This window comes from Neoarius graeffei, chromosome 5 (assembly GCF_027579695.1).
Source record: "Neoarius graeffei isolate fNeoGra1 chromosome 5, fNeoGra1.pri, whole genome shotgun sequence".
In the NCBI taxonomy this organism is placed as follows: Eukaryota; Metazoa; Chordata; class Actinopteri; order Siluriformes; family Ariidae; genus Neoarius; species Neoarius graeffei.
In genome coordinates this window covers 73,028,578-73,043,355 of record NC_083573.1, presented here as the reverse complement: position 1 = coordinate 73,043,355, position 14,778 = coordinate 73,028,578, and the positions used below count along the sequence as shown (strand labels likewise).

Genomic DNA, 14,778 nt, shown 5'->3' with positions numbered 1-14,778 from the left:
TGAAAAAACACAACTGGATGCTCTGGAAAAAAAATATGGAAGAGCATGGCAGACTTATGGCTTTATGAAAAACATTAACTGATAGATTGGAAAAATATGAGACTGAGGATGAAAGCATGAAACAGAGCCAGAGAGATAGAGGGTAAACCAGGAAAAGAGATGACCCCCCATCAAGAAACTGCTGAAATTCTTGCCGCATTCCTGAGCTGAGCTCAGCGTGCTTTTCAAGCATATTATCCTCGATTCACTGATGAGCAATGTGCTTCAAAAGCAAGAGAGACAACACAAAAAGTTTCCATTTGCTCATCTGATGACTATTTATAGCTGAAAATCAATAGCTTCCTTAATAATACACACAAAACCAAGACATGCTCAGTTACTCATGCACATGTTCTGACACACGACTGGGGCAGTCCTTTATTATCAGATGTAAAGAAGCAAGAGTAAAATTGCTTAATTAAAACATGAATTTTTAATGAGCCCTTGGGGTTGTGAGGAAGGCTAGGGAAACAGAAAGTAAGCATTAAGGCATCATCCCACAGAGGGAAGGACCAAATGAGATGAAGAGAGAGAGAGAGAGAGAGAGAGAGAGAGAGAGAGAGGCTGTTAATCTAGCTGAGATAAGCACTGTGTTCATCACTTGTTGAGGATGGGCAGTTGCGCTGTCTACACTAAAGAAGAATGCCCCAGGTGGTGAAGTGGTCCCACAACACACCTCCACACTGAGTGGTGCCCTCACAACCATTTTCAGACTACTACACTATATCTGTCCAGATTCGTGTGTGTGTGCGCGCGCGCACACGTGTGTGTGTGAGAGAGAGAGAGAGAGAGAGAGAGAGAGAGAGAGAGAGAGAGATGGCAAAGTGTACAATAGCTTGAGGATTCGTAGCTTAGCATTCCAGACGCTTAGTTCTTTAGGGACAGTTCTTTTAAAAATCCTCTTGCAGAGCTCAGCAGTCTCAAGTTGAGCCAGGTTCACTGCCTGGCAAAGACATTAACACAATGCACATTTATCTTACTTTACTAAAACCTCCGCAAAACATTTGACCAGTATACAGAAGAAGGTCTATCATCACTGCCTCCTTGAAATGCACTTTATTCCTCCGTAACCACCCTCAACTCTGCAAACTCACTTTTTCTGCAATCAGTCTTTCCAGCACAGGCAATAATCTGTTTCTGCTCTGAGCTATTGAGTGTGTAATGACTCTCCTCGTCCTCTATGACGCCTCTGAGCAATGGGTCACACTCAAACAACAGACACGCCTTTAGCATTTTAACGAGGAAAGTGCTTGCTCACACCCTAGTCGAATCTTTTTTCTTCCCTCTTTCTTGAGCCAAGCATTTTTCCTTCAGGGTTTAGTCCAGGCTCGGTTGATTGGGCCAGCGTGAGACAGACAGCTTTCCATTAATTCTCTTGTGGGCGAGCACAGAGAGACAGAGCTGAGGGGGTTGCACTGTACTGATAAACCACCTGTCTGCCATAAGTCATTTGTTATTTCCTCTCTTGCTTCGTTCTCTCTCGGCTCTCGTTTCCAAAAAAATGGACCTTCATGCCGCATTAATCAATTATTTATTCTCTCTTTCTCTCTCTCTGTATCTGTCTATCTATCTCAGATGACATCCATCCATCCATCCATCTATCTAACCATCTAAGTGACCTTCTACTTGTCAAATACATACAATTTATCTTCCTTACACACAACAGAGGAGAGAAATTTTACCTCAGAAGTTTTACCTATGAAAATAATCTTTTTAAATAAGCTACACAGACAAAGAAGTAAGAAAAAGAGGAGTGGGATTAGATGACAGGCCATTTCATGAGGTCACAGAGGGCAGCAATACTCTTTGATTCTGGCAGCAGTATCAATAAAGGATTGAGTTTCCAACCTGCATCCACTCCCTTAGGAGAAATCAGAGCATACAAAAGATTCAGTAACCAGCCTTCCCTTCCATCCTCAAATCTCTTCGTGCAACACCATCCCTATCCTATATCAGTCTGGGAGGCTGGCTGCCAAAAAGATGCTCCCACAAGTCCACCTGATATCCCCAGCTGAGCCCTCCACAGGCAGCATGTGGCGCCAAGTAGCCAAGGTCATCCAGCCATGACACATCAGCCGAAATGTAAAACCACTATTTCTGCCCCCTCTCTTTCTCTCTCCTTAGCTCTCCTTCTCTAACTTACAGTACATCACTCAGTGTAGACACTTTTAGCAAAGAGCAGAAGACAATACTATACAGTACATTTTATCCACAGAGTGTGTTTCATTTGACACTCTATACTCAAGGACTTATTTTAATGTTAACATGATTAATATCATAACTAATTAAAGTTGTGAATATTCAAGATACTGAACCTTTCTTTTCTTTTTTTAATTCTAAAACATTCAGTTTATATCCATTTTAAACAGAAATTATAAAATTCCAAGATTTTCGATAGACTCCACTCTGTATTGACCAAAAAATTGTAGCAAAATGTCGGCTTTTGCAATGGACCTAGATGCATTAAATTAACTGGCAAAGTGACTATTTAGTGAGTGACTGTACCAAATCTTGCTTTGCTTAGGTGATCGAGCTAGAAAATACAGTTTGCTAATTATGCCACTAATAACCTTTTGCAGAAAAAATATCATGGAAGCCTGTAATTTGAAAATGAGCATGAAGAGAAATCCTGTTTTTAATGTTTTCTGTGAGCATCTTGACAGATTTCTGAGGTTCCAAATAAGCTGGGATTTCTGTGGGTGTTTGGATAAATTGTCAATTTGTCATGAACCAAAAGCACTAATTAATTAACTTTGACCATGTTATTGCAGGATAGTATTAAACCATGACACATAACATCTTTGGAAGGTTTTAAAATGAGAAGGATACACTTTATAGCAATATTCTATTTTTGGCCAAATAACTTTCTTGTATTTGGTATATGGCATCATCAAAACCATTCTACTGGGAGTAGCTATTCTGTGAACCTTCATTTTACACTCATCATTGAGTAGTTTTATACTTCTGGTTAAGAATAGATTTGGTGTAGGAGAACATGGTCATGCATCAATGGAATATTCACAAGATGCGTCATTAGTATTCAACATTGGCACTTTTGTTCATTGTACTGGAAAGGAAGAGAGTAATAACTGATAATGTGTATAATATATTCACCATTTATGCTCAGAAAAAAAGACAGCTTTGTAATGTCAGGCCACATTCAGCACTGGAATATCTAAACCAACTTCAGGCTTTAAAGTACTAGGTTATTACAGTGTTCAGATTTTTGTCATAAAGCGTACTATTCAGTAAATACTATGAAATGTTCAAAATTTACAATACAACTAATAGGTAGACAGTTGCATGAGACATACAATTTGAATTGCTTAAAAGTTCTGAGAGTTTATTAAGCAAACTCACACACTCTTCATTTGTGAACATCTTCCAAGAGGAAAAATGAGGCATAGAATAAGTGAAATTAATGTGCAGCTATATTTTAATGACAACAATGTCATGTTAATGAAAATGAACTGCAGCTATTAGTTACCAACTCACCAGTGGTATCTGTGTCAGATGGTGTTCCTTTTGCAGTGGGAAAACAGTTCTCTAGGTAGACTCCATCTCTGTAGCATCCATTACCCTCTTTATCATGCAGTCGAGCATTCCCACACTGGCAAGGAATCTGCATGATGCCACAAGGCCGTTTGGAAGTGCTGTAAGTCAAGCAGTCCTCCAACCACTGGCACAGCATCTGGCAGGCTGCCATGGTGGGGTTCCGCTTGCCTACAACCAAGTACTCCACCTTAAACTCCCCATTCCCCTCTTCTTGACCTGAACCTCCTCTTGCTGGTGCTTTCCGAATCTGCAAGAATTGTTTCCCTGCTTCCAAAAAGGCCATTTGGGTGGAGGCATCACACAGTTTCATTACTTCATCAAAGCTTTCCATGCCCAGGTAGGTACGTGTGGTCTCCAGGAAGGAGTCATATTGGAAGGTGCGGTGCTGCTGGGGCACACAGTCTTCTGTAGGCTTGGTGACTTTGATGAAAATGGTGTAGCGCCTTGGGTCTGGATTCTGCAGTGTCCAGGAGCAAGGAGCATTGGGAAAGGCAAACGAGGAAAAGAAGAAGCCAAAGAACCGGTTCTGGACTAGTGTGGAGCAGGTGTCTGATTCTGGGCCAGAGGGTGCAGCGCTGAGACCACCCAGCCACAACAGCATTAGGAGAGGGAGGAGCGGGAGTGAAAATGGACAGGTCCTCAAGACTTTGGATATCATGGTCATAAACACTGTCCAATTGAATTAAGGGCTAAAGAGCAAGCTCAGTTTCTCTTGTGCCCCTGTCTTGAAGTCAACTGCCTCTTCTGGATGATAAAGATCTTCTGATATGGGCCAAAGCCTGCTGTGCTTCTTGCTCAGGATGAGAATCAGCTTTGACTCGCTGATCCAGATTGATGTTGATGATGCCTCAGGCCTTGACAGATCTGTAGTATCAGAGCACACAAGAAAAGCCATATGAAATAATATGAAATGCAAGTCATAAAAATTTCATTCAGAAAAAAGACAAAACCTGAAATGTAGTAGCTTCAAATAAATATGGGCATAGACATAAATAAATACTCTGTGTTGTAATAAGGTATAAATTTGACAGACACTATGGCATGGATTATCAATAGAATTTTACAACATCTTTGTTGCTTATGACAAAAAAAACCCATTTCAATTCTTCTTCAACTGAGGGAGCTAATTTTCACAAAATGTCACGTTCCCATTTTTCATCCATAAGTCTGATATTTTATCCAATTATAGAGCAATTAATTAAAAGAAATTTGAATACCTGCAGTCAATCATGAGTGCACTGCATTTGCCGCTTGGCAAAATGATCAATAGCCTTAATCTTAGTGAATCATTAAACAAAAGGCAAATGTACTGGCTCTTAATGCCTGTGTGTCACCAGTCCCACTGACAATTCAATAATTTCAGCATCATATACTGGGAACAATTGTTAAATTATGGTACAAATAATGAAGGTTATTCTAGCAGTGTGTATAAAGAATGGCCAAACAGAAGGCATTTGAGCACACAGAAGCATGCTGCCAAAACAACTGTAAGGACCGAGGAGCCACTGCAATCACACACCATGTGGGATTCTATTCTGGATTAACCAGTGTTTGCTAAAAGCTCTATTTTCCTCCTCTTTTTCCCCCAGTATGTGTTGAAATGAGTAGAACACATCTGCATTATCTAGCTGTGTATTTAGTTAAGGAGAAAGGAACAATGTATTATGAGAATAAGAAAGAGTTCTCACTGTTTTTCAACATGATTGTCTCAGAAGTAAAATGACTCAGTAATGAGTAAAATTAGCTGGTGGTCATTAAGAAGGTGAGCTTTAGAACATACCTGATGGAATATGCACAAAGGCATGGTTTTCTTTGCGTTATTTGAGTATAAAGATGAACCAAACAAGCACTGAGTAAGCTAAGCAGTACCGAATCCACTCATTCATGGACACTGTTTTACTGCTGATACCAGGCCATGATTCCCCTGGAAACAGAGGCAAATGTCCAGTGGCATGCACCCAGCATTAGGAAAGGGGGTGTTGGGCTGAGCATCAACATAGCTGTTTGGCTTGTCTCATTTCCTGAGAAGCCATGTTTCCCAGGAGGCAAAGATCTGGCATGAAAGCATGACTTCCAGCACTCAGTGTCACATGAATGCTCCCACACTGCTCTGCACTTCTCTGTGTTCTGTGAATGCACTGTGGAGGCTTCATGGTAAATGAGTGGGTGAAAGAACACTACCTTGTGCTTTTCATGTACAACACAATATAAGAAACAATGACATCTCAACAGTATAGCTGTAACTACTCTTTTGAATCTTGGGTATAACATAGCATTAACTCCAGCACCAAGAATCCACAGGAGTAGACCCAACCCCTTGGCATCACTTAACTCTGTCAAAACAACTAACTGCAATTAATGTGATACTTGGCTTATGGTTGAATCTACTTATTTAGCCTCTCCAGCCCTGTGGATGCTGCTATCATATAATGCACTACGTAGGCTCTTGCTATTGTATGATGCTTGAATCTCATGACATCAGGATATTTATCAATCAGGAGTGGCTTGCTAACAGCAGACAGAGTACATCTACTCAATTAGGCCACTTCTCCATGCTTTGCATCAAACCGTGGAAGTGGGTAGATGATCTCAAAGCTTGGTTACTGCTTGATTAATGGGCGACATCAGGTTGGGGAAATTATGGGATGCAAAGTATTATGCCTGTTTGGGATGCAAAATATTATGCCTGGCAGTAATGTGGACAGAGAATGCCACTTTATGTGTTAAGAGCCTTATTAGATTTCCATTCCAAGGTTCTTGAGGGCAGTCCTTGAGAAAACCCAGCGAGCCCACATTTTTAAAAACAATTTTCTAATTAAATACTAAAGGTACAGCCATGGGACATGCAAAAGAAAAATAATTGCATGGCTGTTGAATGGAAAATTTCAATTCAATGGATTTGGCCTGTCATGATTCTGATATTTTGGATGTGATTAAGCTATCATCCATCCATTATCTGTAGCCGCTTATCCTGTCCTACAGGGTCGCAGGCAAGCTGGAGCCTATCCCAGCTGACTATGAGCGAGAGGCTGGGTACACCCTGGACAAGTCGCCAGGTCATCGCAGGCCTAACACATAGACACAGACAACCATTCACGCTCACATTCACACCTACGGTCAATTTAGAGTCACCAGTTAACCTAACCTGCATGTCTTTGGACTGTGGGGGAAACCGGAGCACCGGGAGGAAACCCACGCGGACACGGGGAGAACATGCAAACTCCACACAGAAAGGCCCTCGCCGGCCGCTGGGCTCGAACCCAGGACCTTCTTGCTGTGAGGCGACAGTGCTAACCACTACACCACCGTGCCGCCCTACTATCATCCAACATTTATTTAATAATTTATTAACACAGTATAAAATAATTTGATTTCTGTTTGCCCTTTAAACTGTAAAAAAAACTCAGTTCTAAGTAATATTCTCTACAGCACATTTTAATGAAAGTGGCTTATAGTATCACTAAATATCACACTGTTTCATGACAAGACCAAATTATAAAGTTAAAATATTAAAACCGGGTGGCATGGTGGTGTAGTGGTTAGCACTGTTGCCTCACAGCAAGAAGGTCCTGGGTTTGAACCCAGCGGCTGGCGAGGGCCTTTCTGTGTGGAGTTTGCATGCTCTCCCCATGTCCACGTGGGTTTCCTCCGGGTGCTCCGGTTTCCCCCACAGTCCAAAGACATGCAGGTTAGGCTAACTGATGGCTCTGAATTGACTGTAGGTATGAATGTGAGCGTGAATGGTTGTCTGTGTCTATGTGTTAGCCCTGCGATGACCTGGCGACTTGTCCAGGGTGTATCTCGCCTCTCTCCCATAGTCAGCTGGGACAGGCTCCAGCTTGCCTGTGACCCTGTAGGACAGGATAAGCGGCTACAGATAATGGATGGATGGATGAAATATTAAAACCTTAAAAGCCTTTGAGAATAATGATTATAATAATATGTGCCGCTTTTCCACTACCAACGCGGCTGAGTTGGGCTGAGCCGTGCCGTGCTGAGTTGGGCTGAGTCGAGCTGAGTGGGGCTGTTGGAGTTGCATTTCGACTACAACTGCACTGAACTGTGCTGGCTGGAAGTGGGTGGACACATTGGGTGGAGTTAGCGAAAGTGGGTGGACGTCACGTGATGTCGTTAGGCGGCGCAAACAGTGACATCAGTGACCTTTTAAGCGGTAGTCTCACGACCCGGATCGTAAACAATAAACATGGAGGACATGGAGTCGTTAGTGTTGCTGGTCTTGGTGCTGTGGCTTGTTGTCACCGACAACGCCAACAGATACTGGCAAGAGTGTATAGATGAGGCGAGGCGCATAAGGCTTCAGAAATTCTCGTAATTCGTAATTCTTCTTCTTCCGGGTTTACAGTGTTTACAGATCCCAGCGTGCTCGCGGGGCATGTGTGGGCGTGTGAGGACACTCCTCCTCACCAATCAGTGCACAGGGGAGTGTCTCCTCACGCCCCTAGCCCCACTCGGCTCGGTTTGGCTCGCTTCAGCCCCACTCCAAAACCGTGCGAGTTTTGGGAGCTGAGTAGGGCTGAAGCGAGCTGAGTCGTGCTGTTCTGAGGTAGTCGAAACGCGAGCCGTGTCGGGCTGAAGTGAGCTGAAGTGAGCTGAAAAAGGGTAGTGGAAAAGGGCCAATGGTGTGCCAATTAGGTCAAGAATGAATAAAAAATGAAACTTTTATTAACTGACTATAGGTATTTATATGGAAATGTGTGATCATGAAATGCAAGTCTTAACGTCAGTCAGGATAGCCAGTTGCTCTCCATGGTGCTGAACTCCTATAATTCAACAAAACTCAGCGTCCATGTTATGCTGACTGATAAGTACACTATTTAAAGGAAGAGCTTTTCCAGTGAGACACACTTGATGTTAATAATGTTAATGATTCTATATTTATTAGATACAACATTTTACATATTACCAGATATAACAATCTATCTGGAATACAATAACTCATGCTTGAACCAAATGCACATTACATGCTATTTGCACACTACCTCAAAATATGTACCTCGTATGATTACAGTTCATTCTATGCACATGATATGTATATGTGCTATTGCCTATGATGTTCATCTGTGGCACTGTTAAATGTGTGTATGTCAGTTTATGCCACTTATGATGTATGTTAGATATCCATGGCACCATCACACCTACAGAAATTCTGATACATGTCTACGCATCACTGATCACATAATGTACTGGTGAAAAAATGTGTTCTGATTCTAAGCAAGCACATCCAATGCTACTTGCATTTCTAAAAGCATATTTCTTAACTAACAGAGTGACATATTCAGAGTCAGGGTCTTAGGTTCAATACTTCAAATCACCAATATGCAATTCATGTGTCCAAGTTTAACAATATGGCTTCCACCCTTATTATTTGGCAGTTAATAAAATTACATTTGATCCAGCACATCCTATTATTTTTATATTTATAAAACAATAATCATTGACATGAGTTTCCAATCTCCTCTATGTGTTAAAAAAACAAACAAACAAAAAAAAACCCTTCCTGTGGACTTTACAGAGATGATATGATTAAATGATTAATTGTATCTATTTAGTGTACTTTATTTTACCCTTATTTGGTATTGCATTTAAAAACAAACAAACAAACAAACAAACAAACTTATCACCCAAAACTTTTGTTTCAGTATGACTATAGTACAGATACGGAAGAAACTTAAATAAGCTGAAGAAGTACACTTATCTTTCAACAGGGTATCATATTATTCTGTAAATACTATGAAATATTCAAAAATTACAATAAAACTAATAGATAGAAGTTACATGACATATATAAGTTAATACCTTCATATTTAAAACTGTCCATTTCCATGGAGTCATATTTTGTTTGGTGAGTATGCCTCTCAATGACTCTGCAGTTACATATACAAAGGCTGTGAATAATTTAAGCTGTAACATGGTGGGATCAGGAGGCAGGTGGCATGTTGAGTCACACGCATTCCCAGAATGTTAGTCAACACAGTGTTCTGTGGATGCCTTACCAATAGCACAGTCACTGTAATGGGATGATGCTCCTAACCTGTCTCTGTGCTCACAATTATTACCAAATGTGAGGTGAGGGTGAAAATACAGGGGATTTTACAAACACTTTATGAATATCATAATTACAGGAGTTAATGTTGGGCCTGTTTTTCTTCAATAAGCAAGTGTGATATGGTGGAAGCCATGCTTATGGAATCTGCAGATCTGAGAGACAGGATTCAGTTGTTATTTTATCTAGATTTTCAGTGCTTAGTTTCTTCAGCTTGCTGCTTCCCTAATGGTGGTTGCTTTTAGCTTTTATGTCAGAAAGAACAGCAATCAGAGCCCTAACCCAGAGAGTCAGAGAGAGACAGAAGGAGCACTATCAAGATCATAGGTAAGAGGGAGAGAGAAACTACATAGCACATGTTACTGCTGCTTGTCTTGGGTGTACACCCCCTCATTTATTATAGTTGTTACTGTAGTTGATGCTCTTCTTTTTTTGCCTCACCAAATAAAAAGCACCAATGACGACTCCAGTGAACAAGGTTATTTGAGTAAACAGAAAGCAACAAGCAGCGCATCCTCATTCAAACCTATTCACATTCTCCTCTGTCTACACTCTAATGTCTATGAAAACCAGCACGGGAGGCCTCACACGGCTCTGGAATTAAAGAGATAATTATCTGTCTATGATGATGAATGTGTTTACTGTGCTAAATGCCGGGCTTTTTCATCAACTCAGAAACTCCTCTCGCTCTGAGGCAAACGACTGCAAGATACATTATGATATGCTGCCATACACAGCACTTCATATACGTGATCCTCAATTTTTAAGGGTCATGAACTCTGAGCGGCTACTTTCACCTTTCAAGACATGATTCATAATTTAACATCACAGAGTTCAATACTTTAATGGCTGTTGTGGAGAATAAAAACGATTAGATAAAAATTCAACATTCATTTATTTTATATATCTTTTTCTTTCCATCTCATAGAACAAAGTACATACAGCCAATATTGGCTGATGTCAGAGATCATACTAATGTATGATCTCTGATCTGCTGATTATAGCATAGCAAATGATATATTGAGCAGTAATATTTATTGAATTTAAAATCTATCTATGGGTCAAAAGGCAATTAAGTGTGCCACTGTTGAGACTGAGAGTTGCAGAGCTATAAATAGTTATATATGCACTATATAAATAAAGTGTTACATGTGCACCAGACTAACATGTACCAGTAACATGTGCCAGAAAGGATTCTGCATATAATTTAACTTGAAACCATTTCAACAAGCATTGTCTCAGCTAAGAAGCAAAAGATGAGGAGGTGTGCTGACTATGAAATATAATTAAACGAATAAACAAAACTGCATAAGCACTTGGAAAAGTTTCATTATCAATTTAATTATAATAGTCACCCAGTATATCGAATGTATCCCCATGACACATTACCATCGTCTCACACTAACAAATTCAGAATGATTTGCAAGACTTAATACACATGAAAGGTTATAAAGTTTAAGCCTAGGGAAGGTGTATTAGTATTTGTACAGTTTCTTGAATTCCTTGCCATAAAATAGAACAAAATGTTCTTCTACTTGTGTTTGTACTCCCCCCGTTCCCATTAGGCTAGGTTCAACAGATTGTACTTGATTTGATAACTCTCACCTCAGTTTTCATTAACATTGTAAACATTAATCAGGGGTCCATTTCAGAAAGCAGAGTTTGTGAGTTAGCCTGATAACGCATGGCGAGATGTGTGAAAATTTGACTTTTCCATCCCATAAGGATTAGATGAGCTCAAAAGCAGTTACCCAAGCAAATTGTGCTCTGAAACTAACTTGTAAAATGACAGGTTAAGAAGAGTTTAATCTGACCTCTTCACCTGCAGTAATTAGATAATTAGGGTGGAGACTGTAAGAATAGGTTAATCAGTATCAAAAACTTTGTACACTTTTATTCAATGTCTTATCAACATAACTCATATGTGGTGAAAAATAGTTATTTTAAAAATAATTATTTCATGTCTAGAATGCTAAAAAGTAATATGTGCTCTGTACTGGATACTTGACTGTTTTCTACCATATTTTCACAGATTGTTTTACAGTCTATGCTGGGGCCCTAGAGTGTATATCTAAGATATGCATAAGTGCATTCACATGGTTTTGCACATTTTAGTTGTTTTCCCAACTTTTATTCAGTCATAATTAGCCATTATTTACCATTTTATCTCATTACACATGGTCCTTGCTTTGATTATTGATCAGAAAACAAGCTATTAAGCAAAGCCTACCTGTCTGAATTAATGCATTCCTCTTTAATTCATTAGCAAGTGCATTTCATACCTGTGGAGTTACACCTGTATTAACAAAAGGAAATGAAGAACCGCAGGGCAAATTAAAAACTTCTTAGATTTATCAAATCTATATATGAAATGCAAGATAAACAGTTACTTCAGCAATATCACATAACAGGGAGTGCTGTTGTACTGAATATCAGCACAGCTGTGATTCGGACATAGTAGCCACAGCTGAGTGCCATAGCTCATCACAGCCATGCTGATATTCAGTAAAACAGCACAACCTCGAGTGTGTTACTGCTTTTATACACCAGTTCTACCAACAAGAAATTAATACTAAGTAATTTACATTTTGGACACAATGTGGTTAATGTGTATATTTTTGCTCCGTTAAGGGAAATAGACCCCGAAGAAGCCACACTCACTTTATAGCACAACATGTAGCTCACTAGTGAGCTTACACTGATTTGTACATTCTCATTAAAGGTGCTTCCAGTAAAATTGGTGTCCCTTCTTCCTTTTCAACCTTATCTGATGAGCTGTCATATTTTTAGTCAAAAGTTATATTCCTAAAAATTACCATTTGACATGTCCGCTCATTATGTTGCTAATACTACTGTAGTAATTGTTTTGAACTAGGAAGTGGAATTTTATTTGCAGGACACAAACAAGTGGTGTGATACACACAATGAAACATCCCAGTGCCATTCTGCAAAATCTAAGCACTCTTAGAACACCGCTCAACCAATCAAATTAGTGGACCAGAACTAAATGTTGTATAGAGGCTTTGCACCATCACGTAACCCCATAGCAATGGTAACTCTGCCACCATGACAGGAGGCACACTTTGAGTGCTTCATTCAGCCAAGTTAGTTGTTATTGATCGGTATGGGAAGGTTTTGCTGTGTTTTTGGATGTGCAAATCATTTTTAATGAAACAAAGACATCAGATTTTTTTAATTTACCAAAAGTAATTCATCATCAGAGGGAAAAAAAACTAGAGAGATTTCTAAATGTACAAGGGGAAAATGAAAAAAAAAAACATTCAGTGGGACTCCATATCAAACAGAGAGGTCAATAACCCAATGGTAAGCTTACTTAATTTCCACAAATGTAAGAATTAAAAAAAAAAAATCACAACTACAGCAAGGTGCTTATTCCTATACACTGAAGTGAACATGAATAATACTGCGGCTCGGCAGAGCTTAACCTTCACCGAGACATAAAAATTGCATTTACATTCGGGGATCCTTTGGAGCGCGTTGTGCTCATGCTTAGGATCCAGTCATTATGGGAAACACCTGATGCTGATTTAAGCACAATCAGCACACGCAAATAAGGATACCGTTTTCACAGAGACTTTGTGAAGTAATCTGTCAGGTATGCGGCAGTAGATGGATCTAAGTGCAGGAAGAGTGTATTAGCAGGTGTGATATTTACAAAAACAAAACCAAAAGCAGAGGCATAAACATGGTTACAAACAAACGTGACTGTGATGTTGATAATACTTCACAAAGCCTCTGTGTCCTTATGTGTGTGCTGATTGCGCTCAAATTAGCATCAGGTGTTTCCCATAATGACTGGGTCCCAAGTGCGTCCACAACGCACTCCAAAGGATCCCTGAATGTATATGCACTTTAAGTTTTGGTGAAGGTTAGGCTCTGCCAAGCAGCTGTGTTGCTCATGTCCATTTCACTGTATAAGAATGAGCACTGCGCTGCAGTTGTGAAATTATTATTTTTTGGAATTCTTACCTTCGTGGGAATGAAGTGAGCATATCGTAGGGTTTTTGACCTCTCTGTTTGACACAGAGTCCCACTGAATGATTCCCCCCCCCCCCCCCATTTTTCCCTTCCACATTGAGAAATCACTCTAGTTTTTTCCCTCTGATGATGAATTACTTTTGGTAAATTAAAAAAATCTGATGTCTTTGTTTCATTCAAAATGATTTGCACATCCAAAAACACAGCAAAACCTTCCCATACTGATCAATAACAACTAACATCTGAATGAAGCACTAAAAGCATGCCCCCTGTCATGGCGGCGTAGTTACCATTGCTGTGGGGTCACGTGATGGTGCAAAGCCTCTATACAGAACATTAAAATTGTAAGCATTAAATCTTGTTGAAATCTCCTTTTTTGCTGGTATTGCCAAATTCTTTTTTAAATTATTTTATTCAATTCATTAATTTATTCATCAATGTAATTAAAAAGTCTTTGTTAGACCACAACCCTGACCAGGATAAGTGGTTCATAAAAGTGAGATTGAGTGAGGTACATACAGTATCTGACAATTGTCTTTATATGAAAACACTCCATCTTGTTCTGCTGCTGAAAAAATTACACACAATTTTTCTTTGCTGTGAGCTATAGTCGATCAGAATTTCATGACTTGACTGATGAGTGTACTTGTAAAACACATTTTGAACGTGCACAATCCAGAATTACCTCAGCATGAGGTTTGAGTTAGTTAGCTCTAATCCCCCCCCACACACACACTGAATTTAGGTATTTTCAAACCCATTTCTTAAAAAAAAAGAAAAAAAGAAAATCACAACAAAACTGAATGTACATTGGACTAACATGTTCATTGGAAGGATAGGTGTCCCTCAGTAATGCTCTGATATGCCACTTGCAGAATTTTCTACAGGTTTGTGGTTGGATACATTTTTTTCAGTTCAACTCCTACGACTGTGATGGGGTCAGGCTGTCTATTACATGCAGCACTGTCTGCTTTCTCTCCATATACCTCTTATATAGCTCTGAGGTGTGTTATGGTTTACAAATGAAACATTACTTGGAGAATTTCATAAAAAGGACAAGGTGTATAAATAATAATAATTAAAAAAAAACCTTTTGACAAGCTGTATATTTTTTAAGGATT

The 14,778-nt window shown here is 39.6% G+C and overlaps 1 protein-coding gene across 1 annotated transcript in view; it reads right to left on the bottom strand.

The window, feature by feature from the left end:
- adgrb1a (adhesion G protein-coupled receptor B1a) overlaps positions 1–4,252 on the bottom strand; it is a 107,351-nt gene extending 103,099 nt beyond the window's left edge. Inside the window, exon 1 of the mRNA XM_060922358.1 lies at positions 3,535–4,252. Within this exon, the coding sequence (XP_060778341.1) occupies positions 3,535–4,252 (718 nt within the window). The remainder of the gene's footprint in view (positions 1–3,534) is intronic.
- Between the last annotated feature and the right edge of the window lie 10,526 nt (positions 4,253–14,778).